The following is an 18,140-nucleotide window of genomic DNA, read 5'->3' as shown; positions in this document are numbered from 1 at the left end:
TAAGGACAGGTGCGACGGCCGTGTCCTCTTCTGCCACACTTGGCAGCCCTGCCTCACGGTCGTGACTCCCACCCTGATTTCTCCCCGCAGGTCGAGCGGCACAGGCAGCCCAATGTGTCCAGCCCAGACACAAGCCCCGCTTCCCCACTCTGGATCCTGAATGCGACCAAGTGCTCTGGACTCCCGAGCAGGGTGGGAAAGAGGACTCGCATCTGGTAGCCTCCGGGCTCCTCGCCTGCTCGAGGGATGGCATTGCAGGCAAGCTGCCGGCCATCGCCATCGCCGCCCCCTCATGCGAGTGGACCTGCCCGGAGTGGTGGGCCGTGGGAGGCTCGCTCTCTGTGGGGATGTGGCCCGCACGCGCGGCCCCGCTTCCTCCTGCCCAGGACTGAGCTCCTTACCCGCAATCTCGGTCTCGTGCACGCGGATCCCACTTATTCTGAAGCTCGCGCCACTAGCCGGGGCTCTCACACCGTGCCAGGGCGAGGCGGCGAGGCCCACTGACGTCATCGCGGCTCGCCGCCACCCTCGACTTCCCTGTTCCCTCCCCTCCCTCGGGTCGCCGTGGTTACCGAGGACTGCAAGCTGCTCGGGCGAGCGTGGGGCATTAAGTGGGAGAAGGAAAATTAAAATTAAAACTCACCTGAAGGCCGCCTCTCCGGATACAGTGATGCCTCGCAAGACGAAATTAATTCGTTCCGCAAGTCTCTTCGTCTTGCGAGTTTTTCGTCTTGCGATGCACGGTTTCCCATAGGAATGCATTGAAAATCAATTAATGCGTTCCTAGGGAAACCGCCTTCAGACCAGGTCCGGGGACAGTCTGTCCCCCGACCTCTTCTGAAGGCTGGGGGTGGGGACAAGGGCTTTTCTTCCCACCCCCAGCATTTTAAAAAACCCCGGGACAGCGGAGGACTTCTCCGCTGTCCAGGGCAATCTTAAAATGCTAGCGGGCGGCATTTTAAAATCGCCCGGGACAGCGGAGGACTTCTCCGCTGTCCGGGGCGATTTAAAAGCCCCTGGGAAGGCAGGCAGGGGGGACAAAGATTTTCGCCCCCCGCCCGCCTTCAGAAGAGGTCCTGGACCTCTTCTGAAGGCCGGCGGGGGTCAAAAGTCTTTGCTCCCCCCTGCCTGCCTTCCTGGGAGAGCGGAGAAAGGCAGTGCGTTTCTCCGCTCTCCCGGGAAGGCAGGCAGGGGTGAAAGTCTTTGCTCCCCCCCGCCTGCCTTCAAAAGCCGTCGGGGACAGCGGAGAAAGGCAGCGCGTTTCTCCGCTGTCCCCGACGGCTTTTGAAGGCAGGCTTTTGAAAGCCATCCGGGACAGCGGAGAAACGCAGCGCGCCCTTGCCGCTGCCCCCCGACTTGGCTGGAAGGCTGGCGGGGGGAGAAGCTTGCTCCTCCCCATCGCCAGCCCTGCAAACTCGGGGGACAGCGGGAGAGGCGCAGCGCGCCATCCCGCTGTCTCCCGACATGGTTTGGAGGCTGGCGGAGGGCTTCCTCCTCCCCCAGCCCCGCAAGCTCCCAGAGCGATGCCAAAGCTGCGCGCAGCTTCGGCATGGCTCTGGGTCCCGTTCTGGGGGAGGGGGAAGCTCGGGCTTCCCCCGCCCCAGCCCCACGCCTGGCGGTGGGGGAATAATTTTTTTCCCCTTTATTCCCCCCCCCCCCCCGCCAATTTTTCCCGCGGCACACCAGGCAACGTATCGCGGCACACTAGTGTGCCGCGGAACACCGGTTGGGAAACACTGATCTAGAAGTCCAACTCCCTGAAATGCAGGAATATGCAGCTGCCCCTTACGGGGATCAAACCTGCAACCTTGGCGTTATCAGAGCCATGTTTAACCCGACTGAGCTCTGTACTTAAAAGAAAAATCCTTGCTCCTCCTTCCCCCCAGCCACCCACTCCTTGCTTTGTGTAACGCCTTGACTAATGAAGAGTCCTCTGCCCCATCCTGATTATTCATTTATAGCAATATCATATCACTTTAACCATCATGGCGTCCTCCAAAGAATGGGATCTGCAGCTGGTTAAGATCGCCTCGGCCCAGTATACCTGAAGGAGCGTCTCCACCCCCATCGTTCTGCATGGACCCTGAGATCCAGCGCCGAGGGCCTTCTGGCGGTTCCCTCACTGCGAGAAGTGAGGTTACAAGGAACCAGGCAGAGGGCCTTCTCAGTGGTGGCGCCCGCCCTGTGGAACGCCCTCCCACCAGATGTCAAGGAAATAACTATCTGACTTTTAGAAGACATCTGAAGGCAGCCCTGCTTAGGGAAGTTTTTAATGGCTGATGTTTTAATGTATTTTTAATATTTTGTTGGAAGCTGCCCAGTGTGGCTGGGGAAACTCAGCCAGATGGGCGGGGTATAAATAATAAATATTATTATTATTATTATTATTATTATTATTATTATTAGACACACACACACCCCATTCCCCTCTGGAGCTGCAATTCCCAGGGAATTCCCCTGGGAAAAGGGACTGGCTGTTCAGCCACGCTAGGAATTGGCAGCTCCACTTGGCCTTAACCCCTTCCCTCACGCACAGAGGACAAAGGGACCCTTACACGGAAACCGGTTTCATGGTCGTCTGGAACTCGGGAAGCATCTTATTTTTCAGCATGTCGTCCTTCCCTCTGTATTCACGCAGCATGTAATTCAGATACTCCTCCTGCAGGGAGAGAAATTGCCATTCTCACTCTCTCCGCCTGCACGGTGCTTTTCCAAGGATTCTCTCGGGCCCGGCTAATATGTAACCCAGCTGATGCCAGTCTTAAACACCACCCCAATCTCTGAACAGCGAGAGACTGCAGGCATTCCAGGCCCTCACCCAAGTTTGGTTTCCTTGGGGTGAAGGTCAGCGGAGACCGTGGTATCTATAGGACAGAGTCCCCCAAACTTGAGTCTCCAGCTGTTACGGAACTACAATTCCCATCATCCCTAGCCAGCATGTCAGGGATGGTGGGAACTGTAGTCCAAAAACAGCAGGAGACCCAAGTTTGGGAAATCCTGCTTTAGGAGCATGTGGTGTCTTTATGATTGTTATTTTATTTGCACATATACAGAACCTGAGCACAGGATGGAAACAGGCTTGTTTTTGCTGAGATTTCCATTCCACCTTAAGGAACAGACGTGTGGAATTGTTGCGTGTCACATGTCTGTTTACATTCCAGCGCAGTACGCTGGGAACTTCTGTTGTGTATAGCTTTTGCTTTTCCCGTTCTCCATGAGACGACATAAGAGAGAGACAACATGTTTCTTTGTCCTGATTTATGATTAATAAATCTGTAGTTGTAGCATGCTTCCACAAGCCTCACGCCTATTCTGTGTGCGCAGTACTCTCTGCTGATAGCATGCCCTGGCTTCGAAGCCCGGGTCGCTGATTTACGTCAGAGCTGGGGTCGATGGAAGGAGACGGCACAGCTGGGGCTTGCTAGCTGACCTCCCAGCCCTCTACATGTTGACAGTTTTCTCATGCTCTGGACAGTAGGACTTGAACCAACGGCTTCAAGTTGTAAGAAAGGAGATTCCGACAGAACATCAGGAATAACTTTCTGACGTCAAGAGCTATTTGACTGTGGAACGGAAGGTTGTGGACTCTCCTTCCTTGGAGGTTTCCAAGCAGAGCTGAGATGGCCACCTGTCATGGATGCTTTAGCTGAGATTCCTGCATTGCAGGGGTTGGACTAGATGACCCTCGGGTCCCATTCAACAATTATAATTCTATGATTCTGTGATGGAGGGGCTCACGACATTGAGCCCTCTCCAACAGATCCTGCTTCTCCATTAGCCTCAGCTTTGGATCCATTCAACAATTATAATTCTATGATTCTGTGATGGAGGGGCTCACGACATTGAGCCCTCTCCAACAGATCTTGCTTCTCCATTAGCCTCAGCTTTGGACCCAGTACAGAGCAAGCAACCCATTTAGAGGATGCTGAGGAGTGTAATAGGAATTTTATGGTCTTAGATATATGGTAATGTCCATAAGTGTACCAACCAAGCACATACATAGATCAGCACAGGAAGGCCAACCTGGAACCAATTTGATTCCTAAACTGACCAAATCTTTTCTCTGCAAGGTCAAAATGGAAAAGCCTCCCCATTGTCTTTTCCTTCACAAATCCTGTCTTAAGGATATGTCTGTTTGAATAGGGTGTGAGCCTGTGACCTGGCCCAGGAACTAAGTATTTATCATTACAAAAGACTAGCCAGGCTACCCAGGAAATCCAATCAAGTAATCTGCCAGACAGGAAATAAACAAGGACAAGAGATAAACAACATTTAAATTTCTCTTTAGACCGCCTTTTTTAGGATGTAGATGTGATGTATCTGAGGGGTGGTCTTAGGTTACACCCCTTCAGTGATGTATGTATGTTTCTGGGGGTGGTCTTGATCTACAGGGTGGCAATTTCAAAAGTCTTTATAAGGCCTTGCACACTATTTTTCTGGGTCCTCCTCCTCTCCTGCGTGTGAGGGGAGCACCCTGTTGCAACAGATCAATAAAGATCAAGCTTACTAGCTGCTTTGCTTCTCAATATTCTCTGGTTGGCCTCTGTTATTTTCTCCTACCAATAGGGAACCTACGTAAGGACTCTATATGGGCTCTTGGATACCCCATAAGGGGAAAAGGGCAATTTTTGTTTACAACAGGAGCACAGGAAAAGCCCAGGGTGTGCAACGCAGGGCATGCCATTCAGCATCCGGGAATCTGACCTATCATTTAAAAACGGCAGAGCGAGTTTCTAGCCCCGAGGGCGGGAATGATATTCTTTACAGCACAAAGACCAGAAGCCAGAGGGTGGCCAAGTCAGATTTCTCAGGGAGGGCTGAGCTTCCGTGCCCTGCAATAACTCCTCGCCCCACCTGTGCCAGCCAAAACCACAGGAGTTATGCCGAACGGCTTCTCAAAACATTGCAGAACAAATGCAAGCAGGCACTTGCCCAGTCCACGGCGCCGTCACAGTTGGTGTCCACCTTCATGAAAATCACGTCAATGTCTTCATCAGAAACGTCCCCCATGATCTTCTTCATGGCGCAGCGGAATTCTTCCATGTCCAGACCTGAAAGGCAGGAAAGCAACGGTGTAAATAATAGTTTAATTGTAAATTAGTACAGCGGGTATGGTCGGAAGTTTCTTTTCCTTGCTGATTCAAATAGTGGCTGTCATTATGCCTTTATTCACACTTTCATTCTTCTTCTTTCTCTTTGTTTTTTCTTTCTTCTGTTCTTTTCCGTTCTTTTCATTTTACAGTCATACCTCGGGTGACAGACGCTTCAGGTTGCGTTTCTTCGGGTTACGGACCCGCCAAAACCCGGAAGTACCGGAATGGGTTACTTCTGTGTTACGGGGGTCGTGCATGCGCAGAAGCACTAAATCGCACTTTGCGCAGAAGCGCCGAATCGCAACCCGTGCGTGCGCAGATGCATCGCTGCGGGTTGCAAACACTGCGGGTTGCAAACGTCCATCCCGCACGTATCACGTTCGCAGCCCAAGCATCCACTGTATATTTATATTCTCTATAATCTTTATAACATAGTGAATGCTATTTTGTTGGCATTGTATGTATTTTAAGAATCTGTTTGTCTAATAAAAACTTCAATAAAACACAGGAAGAATGGCAATCCAAGATGATGGACTATGCCGAAATGGCACAATTAACTGGGAAGCTCAGAAATCAAGAAGACAAGAACTTTTAAAAAAAAAGATTATCCCTCCCCTTATGGTCTTGATTTAGTGGCTACTTTTGGCTGCATTTTAAATTGCATTTTAATCTGTATTTTAAATTGTGCCGTTGGGGTGGCGACGAGATCGCACTGGCCTATCTATTCTGAATGTATTCTGAATGTTCTTATGTGGTGCCAATAAAGGTTACTTGACTTGACTTGAAATTGGTTCCCCCCCCCCCCATCATGTTTTTTACTGTGATTTTATTGGTTGTTAGCTGCCCTGAGCCTGGCTCTGGCCGGGGAGGGCGGGGTATAAATAAAATAAATTTATTATTATTATTATTATTATTATTATTATTATTATTATTATTATTATTATTATTACTATTATTTACTTACGAGACCACTGCAAGCAGGTTAAAGCATTAGCAAGATTCTAACCACACTTGTAAAGTAACGGAAAGTATGGGTAATTTAGAAGGATAAAAGTTTGGATAAATACTGATATGCAGTTGTAAATATTAACATTAGGACCCATGAAAGGGATTGGGGGCGGGGGGAGTCAGGAGATTCAAAGCACTCTCGATATTTGGATTTTGAACTGATGTTTGTAATATGTTTACATTTTTTTAAAATCGAATAAAGAAATCATTTAAATAATAATAATAAGAGCCCCCCTCCCCAGGCACAGAACATTACTCTGCAACCAGAAGGGACACCAAGAGATGGAGGATCCTGAGGGAAATTCCCCCAGTGCTGGTAGGACACCTGCCTTGCCTACAGAAGGACCAGATCATCAGCCACCCCAGGGGAAAGGACTCAGCCTGGAAGCTTGGAGGGCGGCGGAATTTAATCCATCTTAGTGTTTCAACTTCTTGTAAGTTTTAAAGCACTGCTGTAAATCTTTCTCGGGGTTTTTCTGTGCTGCCTTTTTGTAAATCGCTTTGAGGTGTTGGTGTATTATTATTAGTAGTAGTAGTAGTAGTAGTAGTATACATGTTATTACAGTGGTACCTCAGGTTAAGTTCTTAATTCGTTCCGGAGGTCTGTACTTAACCTGAAACTGTTGTTAACCTGAAGCAGCACTTTAGCTAATGGGGCCTCCTGCTGCGCCGCCGGAGCACAATTTCTGTTCTCATCCTGAAGCAAAGTTCTTAACCCGAGGTACTATTTCTGGGTTAGCGGAGTCTGTAACCTGAAGCGTGTGTAACCCGAGGTACCACTGTATTACTTACTTACTTACTTACTTACTTATTTTTAATTTTCCAAAAGCCAAAGAAATACAAAAAATACAGAAGAAACAAGAAGTTAAAAAAAGAAATAAAAATACAGAAATGTTAAAAAAAATTCACAGACCAAACCAAACATTCCCCTCCCCTCTTTCCCTCTTTTGAGATGTATGTAATGAATGAAAAAGAAAAATGAATAATTTAAAAAATTAAAAAAGGTGTGTGGGTTTGAAAGGAGCCCACAGAAAGTAGCCTCACCTCCTCCGCCATCGATGTCCGCCTCGCGGAACATGCGCTCCAGCTTCCGCAGGTGGTCATAGTTGATCTGATCCTCCACCTGCTTGGTGCGAGACTCATCGTACAAGCCGGCAGCCTTCATCAGCTGCCTGTGGGATGAGCACACCGGGCCCAACTTGCTCAGGAGACCAGGAAGCCTGGGCTGGGAGGACGGAAGACAGGGGGTCAGTCTGTCACCGAAAACACCAGAATTACGCTGCATGCCCTAGGAAGAAAGGGCCTGAGCTGCCCGCCATTTCCCTAAGTCATTGGTCCATTTCTTCACGTTTGGTGGGAATGCCCTTTCCTTAAAAGCTTTTGGAAGTGAAATAATAAAATTAAGTTCTTATATGTATTATAAGGGATGTGGGTGGCGCTGTGGGTTAAACCACAGAGCCTAGGACTTGCTGATCAGAAGGTCGGCAGTTTGAATCCCCGCAACGGGGTGAGCTCCCGTTGCTCGGTCCCAGCTCCTGCCAACCTAGCAGTTCGAAAGCACGTCAAAGTGCAAGTAGATAAATAGGTACCGCTCCGACAGGAAGGCAAACAGCATTTCCGTGCGCTGCTCTGATTCACCAGAAGCGGCTTAGTCATGCTGGCCACATGACCCAGAAGCTGTACGCCGGCTCCCTCAGCCAGTAAAGCGAGATGAGCGCCGCAATCCCAGAGTCGGCCACAACTGGACCTAATTGCCAAGGGTCCCTTTACCTTTACCTATATATTATGAAAATGGACAATATACACTAAACAAGCAGAAACTGCAACTGCCCTCATTCCCCCATTAGTCAGCATAATTGTTGTTGTTTAGTCGTTTAGTCGTGTCCGACTCTTCGTGACCCCCTGGACCAGAACACGCCAGGCCCTCCTGTCTTCCACTGCCTCCCGCAGTTTGGTCAGACTCATGTTGGTAGCTCCGAGAACACTGTCCCACCATCTCATCCTCTGTCGTCCCCTTCTCCTTGTGCCCTCCATCTTTCCCAACATCAGGGTCTTTTCCAGGGAGTCTTCTCTTCTCATGAGGTGGCCAAAGTCTTGGAGCCTCAGCTTCAGGATCTGTCCTTCCAGTGAGCACTCAGGGCTGATTTCCTTAAGAATGGATAGGTTTGATCTTCTTGCAGTCCATGGGACTCTCAAGAGTCTCCTCCAGCACCATAATTCAAAAGCATCCATTCTTCGGCCATCAGCCTTCTTTATGGTCCAGCTCTCACCATAATATATATGCTTTAGTAAAACAACCAGAGCATGAACAAGAAGTCTCTATAATGTATATGTTTCAGGGCTTGTACAGATTCAAGAATGGTGTACGCTACATAGGAGAATATTTTGAGAATAAAAAACATGGCAAAGGCATCTTTTACTATCCAGATGGATCCCAATACGATGGAGGGTGGGTGGAGGACCAAAGACATGGAAATGGCTTTTACTAAAATGTAAATGGCGAAACATACATTGGAGAGTGGTTCAATCACTACAGGCATAGGCAAGGTACATATCTGTATCAGAGCCAAGAGCCACATTTGCTCACAGTCAAACCTTCCAGGGGCTGTACATTGGTGGTGGGCGGCCCAAGGGCAAAATGTGGACGGGGCTCTTGCATTTGCTCAACAGGCCAACTTCAAGCCACTTAAATTCCAGAAGTTTCTGCACACACATCTCCATCTAGGCAAGTTAAGAGGCATCTTCACAATTCAAGGCCACTTTTCAGCCAGGGGAAAGCACTGGCTGTAAACCAGAAGGTTGGTGGTTCGAGCCCAACCAGGGACAGCTGTGGGCAAAATTCCTGCATTGCAGGGGGTTGGACTAGATGACCCTGGAGGTCCCTTCCAACTCTACAGTTCTATGTAGCATGGCCAGAGAAGGCCTGACAGAGGGGCCTCATATATCCTAGATTACAGCTTGCTGTAAACCGCTTTGATATATTTTCATGGCATACGTACATACGACTTTTGACAGATGCATAAAGAAGGGGACGACAGAGGATGAGATGGTTGGATAGTGTTCTCGAAGCTACAAACATGAGCCTGACCAAACTGCGGGAGGCAGTGGAAGACAGGAGTGCCTGGCGTGCTCTGGTCCATGGGGTCACGAAGAGTCGGACATGACTAAACGACTAAACAACAACAACATCTTCCCAACTCATACTTACTGGGGCGGGAGCTGGTGCCGGAGGAAGCTGCTGAGTGGCAGGGTCTTTCTCAAATTCGAGGCCTCCCCTAAAAATATTGGAAAGAAAGCAAAACCAATGAGCACTTTTAAGTATTTGAAAGACGAGGTCCCCACTCCTTAGGATGGATTCAAGGCTGTGGGCTTTCAGCTTCTCTGAGATTTAAGGAGTGGTCTTGGGTGTGTTCCTTGTGCTCTGCCTCAGTGCTTCCTTCTGTAAAATGGGTAATGGTCACTCAACCAGGAAGCTCACACTTAGCTAGGAGGCAAAGGGCACCTTAAACTGAGGTTATGGGCACAACGACGGAATGTCTAAGAACAAGAATACAAAGCTGAAAATGAATTAACTGCAGCTAAAATATTATGTTCATTTTTTACATGGTCTAGTCCTTCCCCTGCCCACCCCCTAATATTCTTAAGAGGGTCTCTTCTCCAGTCTTCAGAAAGTAGCTGGAAGTGGGGAGGCAGAAAAAAATCCTCCTTTCCTTCCATGCGGCAGTTTTAATCTGAAATCTTAGGCGCAGCACTGCGCCCAGAGCTCAAAAACTGCTCATGCTAATGAAATTCATTATTGCAAAACGTGCCTAGGACAATGGGAATTTTGAGGGGAAGGGTTGCCAAATGACCTGAGAAAGGCCTCCTCCTGTGCCTTGAAGAACAGCTTGATCAACAGAAATCAGCAAGTGGGGCTTTTCCCAGCTTGCAAGAGAAGCACCAATCTATGTTTCATTATGATCCCACAGCAAATAACCATCCTTAAAAGTAGTATGAGAGATTGGCACAGTTGCCTGTTGACAACAGCTGATCAAAGCTGTTGTGAAAGGCACAGGAGCGGAAGCTGGGAAAGAAAGTTGGCAACCTGAGCTGCAAGGGGAGCCTCAAAGAGGAGGCTGCCAGGGAGATGGAGAGCAGGCAGGTGGCAATGGGGACAGGGATGGTTTTCCCAGTAGTGATGTATGGAAGTGAGAGCTGGACCACAAAGAAGGCTGATGGCCGAAGAATGGATGCTTTTGAATTATGGTGCTGGAGGAGACTCTTGAGAGTCCCATGGACTGCAAGAAGATCAAACGCATCCATTCTTAAGGAAATCAGCCCTGAGTGCTCACTGGAAGGACAGATCCTGAAGCTGAGGCTCCAAGACTTCATGAGAAGAGAAGACTCCCTGGAGAAGAAACTAATGCTGGGAAAGATGGAGGGCACAAGGAGAAGGGGGCGACAGAGGACGAGATGGTGGGACAGTGTTCTCGAAGCTCCCTGCATGAGTTTGACCAAACTGCGGGAGGCAGTGGAAGACAGGAGTGCCTGGTGTGTTCTGGTCCAGGGGGTCATGAAGTGTCAGACACGACTAAACAACAACATGCCAAGCAGAGGCAGGTATGCTAAGTAGTGAAAGCAAGGCCTGGAGCAGCTCGTTGCTGCTCCACAGAAGATGGGTAAGAGGAGGAGGCAGCAAACAGAAGGCAGAAGCAGATGCGTGAAAATCAAGAACCTTTAAAAGCATTTGTGTGCACAAGCTTGCACCAACTGGAGCAAAAAGTGGTACCTTTCTGTTCAGCTCCAGTCCTTCAAGATGCTACAGCCGCACTCTGTGCAGATCTGCAAAATTCTGGGAGATACTTATGGGTGCCCAGTGATTAATCAGAAACTGATTTTTTTTCTAACGGCGTTCACTACTGCCCACAGGGACGTAGGATCGCCAGCACGAGCCAGCAATTGCCGCTTTGCTCTGGCCAGTAAAACTGTTTTCTGCCAGGGATCTGAAAAGCCGGTAAACTCCAGGTTCCGTCCCCCCCTCCCAGGCCCCGCCCCTGAGATCCACCTGCCCCTCCTTTGGGGATTCCAGGCAGGCTGTAATCCCCAAGGGCAAGCGGCTTGGATGGGGCCAAAGTTCAGCAGGCAAACAGCAGCTCTGCATGGCAAAAGAGGGGGCTCCGTCCCTGGCACCGCCTGCTAAGCGGGTCACGGAGCCTGAAACTATTGGGTTCTTGCCGGAAGGAGTAGCGGGCAAAGCCAGGCTCCGTAGACTCCAGATACAAGCACTGCTTCCTATGCCAGCTCGCTGTATCCCTGGTTTCCCTTGACTGCAATCCCTCACCCTGCTTCTTTTAAACATGGAACTGTAGAGTTGGAAGGGACCCCAGGGGTCATCTAGTCCCACCCCACCGCAAATGCAGGCATCTTTTGCCCAGCATGGGGTGCGAACTCATGACCTTGAGAGCAAGTGTCTCTAGCAAATGAGCTATCCCAGTCTACATGTTGTTGTTTAGTCATGTCCGCCTCTTTGTGACCCCCTGGACCAGAGCACGCCAGGCACTCCTGTCTTCCACTGCCTCCCGCAGTTTGGCCAAACTCATGCTGGTAGCTTCAAGAACACTGTCCCACCATCTCGTCCTCTGTCGTCCCCTTCTCCTTGTGCCCTCCATCTTTCCCAACATCAGGGTCTTTTCCAGGGAGTCTTCTCTTCTCATGAGGTGGCCAAAGTCTTGGAGCCTCAGCTTCAGGATCTGTCCTTCCAGTGAGCACTCATGGCTGATTTCCTTCAGAATGGACAGGTCTGATCTTCTTGCAGTCCATGGGACTCTCAAGAGTCTCCTCCAGCACCAGAATTCAACATACGAAGAGCATTCGCTGGCTCATGCCAATGGTCTGCTCCCATCTGTTGATCAAAGACCCCTCCCAATCTCTGAGCATCTGCTGGATCAGGCCAGCGGCCTGTCTACTCCAGCGTCCTATTCTCACAGAGGCCAACCAAGAGGACCCAAAGGGAAACCACCCCCAGCAGGATCTGAACACAAGAGCAACTCAACTCTCCTCTCCTGTGGTTTCCAGCAATGGGGATCCAGAAGCATTGCTGCCTCCAGCCGAGGAGGGAAGAAAACAGCTTTCATGGCAAGTCGTCATTGACAGCCCTTTCCTCTGTGAATTGGTCTAATCCTCCATCAAGGCTAGTGGCCCTCACTGCCTCCTATGGGACTTCCACAGTTAACTATGTGCTGCATAAATAAGTACAGTGGTACCTCGGTTTTTGAATGTAATCCCATTCCGGAAGACAATTAGACTTCAGAAACGTTTGGAAACCGAGGCACAAAGCGCGGTCTGCTATTTCAATCATGAAAATTGTGAAAAACAACAGGTACACAGCGGAAGCCGTTTGACTTCCGAGGCGCGTTTGAGAACGGAAGCATTTACTTCCGGGTTTCTGGCGTTTGGAAATCGAAACGTTTGGCAACAGAGATGTCGGAAAAGTGAGGTACCTGTACAGTCATACCTCGGGTTACAGACGCTTCAGGTTGCGTTTTTTTTGGGTTACAGATGCACCGAAACCCAGAAGTACCAGAACGGGTTTCGGCGCTTTGCACATGCACAGAAGCGCCGGATCGCAACCCGCGCATGTGCAGACGTGGCGCTGCGGGTTGCGGACGCTGCAGGTTGCGAACGTGCCTCCTGCACGGATCACTTTTGCAACTCGAGTGTCCACTGTACTTTATTTTATGTCTCCTGTCCACTCAACAAAACTCACACATACACAACCCTGCTCCTCCCCATGTGTGAGCAACCCAGGCCCTCCATAAATCTGGGGGTAACTCCAGAACAGATTTGGGGGGCACAGAAGGAGGAGGAGGTCTCATTGCACAAGCGGTGATAGGACACTTACTTAGCACAGCGTTGAAAATAAACCACTCTCTCTTTAAGGCATAGGCGGCATCCTGTTCCTTGGGCAGGGCTGTTCTCCAAAGGGGCCTGACAGGCTACACAGACTTCCGAGTGCACTCAGCAAAGTCTTTGATGGGCAGAGGTTCAACAGGTGAAGCGTTGCACAGCTTGGAAGTGCGGCAGATGGGAGAAGCTGCACCTGTTGGTTTCTTTGGCTTGCCATTGACAGCCCTCTCCTCCGTGGTGGGTGGGGGCTAACTTGTTAAATCTGTAGGAAAGGGTGTTAGGATATTTCCGTTCCACCTTAAAAGGGAGCAGGCTTTGTGAGTCACAGAGTCTGCTTATTTCCTGTTCACAGGATGTTTTCTGTTTTGATAGAGCTGTTGTCTCTCTCTCGGTGCCTGAACACTGAAGCAGACGGTCATGTTTTTCTTTGTTCTGACCAACGCTGAATAAACTTAAATAATGCTCTCCTGCGTGCATCTTTCGCTGTGCATTATCTGCTGATAAGAGCGTGCATCAGCTCTGGAATGTGGCAAGCTATTTCTGGAGCTCGTGTCGCTAATTGCTGATACTGCGTGTCTACGGGAGATCGATGGACGTCCGGAGGCGACGTGGGGCCATGATGGACTTTGTCTCCCTGGCAGTATCCCAACAACTGGTTCTCTTTTTACAGCGTTTTTAAGGATTCGTAACCTTGTTTTTATCCTGCTATATACTGCTTTGATGGCCGCAGGCTGTGAAGCGGTTTATAAATTTGTTAAACAAATTATAAATAAATAGCTGCTTTCTAGGGAATCTATGTCATCTAGGATGTGCTTGCTGCTCAGGGTCCAACGTTCACCTGGCTCTTGTGGGACTGCAACTCCCATAAGTACAGCTGCATCGGCTTGGGACTGATGAGAGTTAAACTCGGGCAACATCTGGAGGGCGTCAGGTTGGCAGATGGTTGGCTGAACGCACAGGATGCGACAACCTTGCAAAGCAGGTCAGGGTCTCAGTTCTGCCTGACACACACACTCAAGATGCTGCCTTCAATCAATCATGTAAGGCAGCCAAGATGGCGGTGTTGGAACTACAACTCCCAGAACCCCCAACTATTGGCTGGGCTAGCTGGGGCTGATGGGAGCTGGAGTCCAACAACACCTGGACACAAAAAGATGAACAGCTTATGAGATGCCAGGCCACAGCCAGAATTTGGCAGGCTCTGTTTTGCAGGATGTTACCTTCCTTCACCTGTAGTCAGACTCAACGGGTGCATTGAGGAGCCATTGCTGCTGAGAGAGTTGAGGCATCAGCTGTCATGACACACACACATGTGCTTTCGCATATCATGTCTGGGACAAACAAAACTGTGCCCCACATCCTTGGCCCATCAAGCCCACTGTATCACCTGGTCTGACTGGCAGCAACGCCCTCTGCAAGGGAATCCCAGGAAGGCCAGTGACTCTTTGGCTGGGTCGTTCCCACGTTTGGGAAATTGGTAAGTTACCTGAAGGAGCAAATGCATAGCTTAGAGGTGCTCCTGGGAACATCTTTGCTGCTAGAGGCCCAAGTTTCCTCTCTGGCTAGGTCTGCCTTTTATCAGCTTTGTTTGGTTTGGCCATTCCCAGACAGGCATAGCCTGACCACTGAAGTCCATGCATTGGTAACCTCAAGGCTAGACTACTGTAATGTGCTCACCGTGGAGCTGCCCTTGGGCCTGGTTTGGAAGCTCCAGCTGGCACAGAAGTGAGAAGCTTCTGGTCAGAAACATGTGGCACCGTTGTTAAAGCAGCTGCCCTGACTGCCCATCGACTACCAAGCCAGGTTCACAGAATGATAGTATCATAGAATTGTAGAATTGGAAGGAACCGCAAGAGTCATTTAGTCCAAGTTTGCAAGGCAGGAATCTCAGCTAAAGCATCTATGGCAGATGGCCATCCAACCTCTGCTTAGAAGTCTCCAAGGAAGGAGATTTCACAGCCTCCCAAGGGAGACCACTCCACTGTCAAACAGCTCTGATTGCCAGAAAGTTTTTTCAGTATGTCTAGCCGGAATCTCCTTTCCTGCAATTTGAAGCCATGGGTTCAAGTCCTACCTTCCAGAGGAGGAGAAAACAAGCACGCTCCCTCTTCCATGTGACAATCCTTGAGATATTTGAAGACGGCTATCATATCTCCTCTTTTCCAGGCGGATGGCGCTGTGGGTTAAACCACAGAGCCTAGGACTTGCCGATTGGAAGGTTGGCGGTTCGAATCCCCATGACGGGGTGAGCTCCCGTTGCTCGGTCCCTGCTCCTGCCCACCCAGCAGTTAGGAAGCACGTCAAAGTGCAAGTAGATAAATAGGTATCGCTCCGGCGGGAAGGTAAACGGCGTTTCCGTGCGCTGCTCTGGTTCGCCAGAAGTGGCTTAGTCATGCTGGCCACATGACCCGGAAGCTGTCTGCAAACAAACACCATCTCCCTCGGCCTATAGAGCGAGATGAGCGCGCAACTCCAGAGTCGTCCGTGACTAGACCTAATGGTCAGGGGTATCTTTACCTTTTATCATATCTCCTCTTTACCAAGCTAAACACACCCAGCTCCTTCAACAGCTCCTCACAAGGCTTGGTTTTCAGACCCTTGATCATCTTGGCTGCCCCCCTCTGCACACCTTCCAGCTTGTCAGTACCCTTGTCTTAATTTATAAAGCCCTGAATAATTTAGATGCAGAGTACCTCAGGGATTGCCTGAGCCATTCTATCCCAGCTCGATCAGGGAGAGAGAGCAGGTAAACAGGGAGTGACTATAATACACAGGGACACCTTATTATCTACCAGTGAGCTTCAGAGAGGGTAACAAACATGCAGCAGAGAGGACCCTGCCTCCAAATAGCCTACAATCCACATTTAGGACTGCCACCAGCCAGCTGGGTCTAGTGGGTGGGGAGGCTTCTTGAGCACAGAGCACATTCTCCATGCACACATAGGCAGGCGTTGGAAGGGGAAGGGAGAGCCTTTCAACAAACGCATAAGCATATTCTGATTTAATGTGAATTTGCATTTCTGCTTGGTACACAGGTAGGAAGTTGGGAGCAGACAAACACATTAAGGGAAAGATCCGGTGGCCCTGCCCCAACACTCACCAGCTCACGGAGGGGTGGACGCTGAGTTTCCGGGGTGTGCTCAGCAGGGAACTTGTGGGCCTCTCCGTGCTGCTATCTTCATACCTATTGCCCTCCATCTTCAGCAAAGAGCTCAGCAGTCCGCTTGCTTAGTATCCAACCTCTGCAGGACTCTGCAATCAACTTGCAAGGATTCAGCCGCTTGAGTGCCAATAAACTCAACTGTGATGTCACGCTTCAGAATGATTACCTCATTTCACTGAACTTCAGGAAGAGACAGCCGGGGCCTAGAATTCTCTCTGCTAAGCATGCACTTAAAAAATTGGTTTGAGATGAGGGTGGGAGGTGGGAGTTCAAGGACTAGTACTGTAAATGAACAGAATAGACAGGGAATGTGCGGGGGTAACAGGCAAAGGCAGGCTGGAATTTCCCCCCAAAAATTATGCTTACAACGGAGGCTTTGAGGTGGTGTAGGTGTCTTCTTCAGAGGGGAGTAGCTCCTGGTAAACAGAAATGAGAGGTGATATTTGGGGCATATGGGCGTGCATAGGGAGAGGGGCAGAGATGCAGCAGCCCAGTTGGAAATGATCTTCCGGAGCACTCAGTAAAACCAGACGACAAAGGAAAGCAGGTGAAATCAGAGCTGGGGCACAAAAATGTAAGTGTTATTTGCAAATTATAAAAGGGACACAGAAAGTCAGAGTATTGGTCAGATATTTTAGTATAGATTGTGGTTCCATGTTGTGATGGGTTTGGGGGACGTTGGTGTGTGTGTGTTAGATGCCTTAGCAGGGCTTAACCTGAAAGCAAAAAATATTCCAGTAGCTATCAGCAACTACTAGGCAGAATGGCTTTGCTCTAACCTCCACTGTCAAATACCAGTTGCTAGTGATATTCAATTTCTGCTCAGTATAGACCTATTGAAATTAATAGACCCAACTTTGTGGGTTTCGTTAATTTCTTTGGGTCTACCCTGAGTAAAACTTAGTTGACTACCAACCACCCCTGTTATCCCAGGATCTAGTCAAACACTCAAGTGCTGCACCACATTGACTTTGTGTCCCCATGAATTCTTCCAGTCTTTAAACGGCTTTGCCACATTAGGCAGGGCAAATGTGGACGTCCCGTAGACGGGGACAACCAAAGCCTACTTCCCAAACTGCAGGTCCCTTTTTCTTTTGCAGAGCGTTTATTTAGGAAATCACAGCTGGAAGAACTTTGCCCTGGATGACTACAAACCAAGTATTAGCTAAACTTGAACGTTGCTTGTCCAGATGTTGACCACAGAGCCCAACTATTGAGTGTACATTGAGCAGGGAGAGTCCTGTCCTTCTGAAATAGGTAGGATTCTGTAAGTGCATTCTGTTCCCCCCAGGATGTGCAGGACAGATTGAGATGCTCATGGGGCAACTTCATGATGTCCTGCGCTCTAAGTGAGGGCATCCCTGTACATTGTGTTTACCTCTGAAGGCTGCCTCAGCTTGAAGCCGCAACAGGAAGAGTGTGGGTTGCAGCCCAAAAAAGTGAGGCGTGTCACATTCCCAGAGGCTATTATTGCATGGTCTTTTCTCCAGCACTGGGCTTCAATTCTAAAAGCACTGCATTTTTATGTAGTGCCTTCATTTCACTCTCTTAAATGGAGGTGTGTCAATCCTAGATAGCCAAAAGAAGTGGGAGGAGAATACAGTGGTGCCCCGCAAGACGAATGCCTCGCAAGACGAAAAACTCGCTAGACGAAAGGGTTTTCCATTTTTTGAGTCGTTCCGCAAGACGAATTTCCCTATGGGCTTGCTTCGCAAGAGGAAAGTCTTGCGAGTTCTTGCAAGTTTGTTTCCTTTTTCTTAAAGCCGCTAAGCCGTTAATAGCCGCTAAGCACCGCTAAGCCGTTAATAGCCGCTAAGCCGCTAATAGCTGTGCTTCACAAGACGAAAAAACCGCAAGACGAAGAGACTCGCGAAACGGATTAATTTCGTCTTGCGAGGCACCACTGTAGCAAGCTTTAAGAAAAAAAAGGCTATGCATGTCCCACTGTGGTCTAGGAGGCTTACTCTCAAGAAAGTGTGTTCCAATTCAAT

At 49.4% G+C, this 18,140-nt stretch overlaps 1 protein-coding gene across 5 annotated transcripts in view; it reads right to left on the bottom strand.

Moving 5' to 3' along the window:
• Positions 1–17,874, bottom strand: part of EFCAB8 (EF-hand calcium binding domain 8) — a 60,692-nt gene extending 42,818 nt beyond the window's left edge. Inside the window, exons 1-5 of one of the 5 annotated variants that reach the window (XM_028735633.2) lie at positions 16,087–17,874; positions 9,310–9,376; positions 7,146–7,326; positions 4,933–5,051; positions 2,556–2,659 (exon numbers count right to left, since the gene is read on the bottom strand). In XM_028735633.2, the coding sequence (XP_028591466.2) occupies positions 2,556–2,659; positions 4,933–5,051; positions 7,146–7,326; positions 9,310–9,376; positions 16,087–16,184 (569 nt within the window). In that variant the 5' untranslated portion in view covers positions 16,185–17,874. Of the gene's footprint in view, positions 1–2,555; positions 2,660–4,932; positions 5,052–7,145; positions 7,327–9,309; positions 9,377–10,869; positions 11,122–16,086 lie in introns of those variants that run through there. The other 4 variants (XM_077929469.1, XM_028735628.2, XM_028735631.2 and 1 more) reach the window with 4 other exon arrangements.
• Between the last annotated feature and the right edge of the window lie 266 nt (positions 17,875–18,140).

Source organism: Podarcis muralis, chromosome 5, assembly GCF_964188315.1.
Source record: "Podarcis muralis chromosome 5, rPodMur119.hap1.1, whole genome shotgun sequence".
NCBI lineage: Eukaryota > Metazoa > Chordata > Lepidosauria > Squamata > Lacertidae > Podarcis > Podarcis muralis.
The sequence above is the reverse complement of the archived record's forward strand: the minus strand, read 5'-3'. Positions and strand labels throughout refer to the sequence as shown.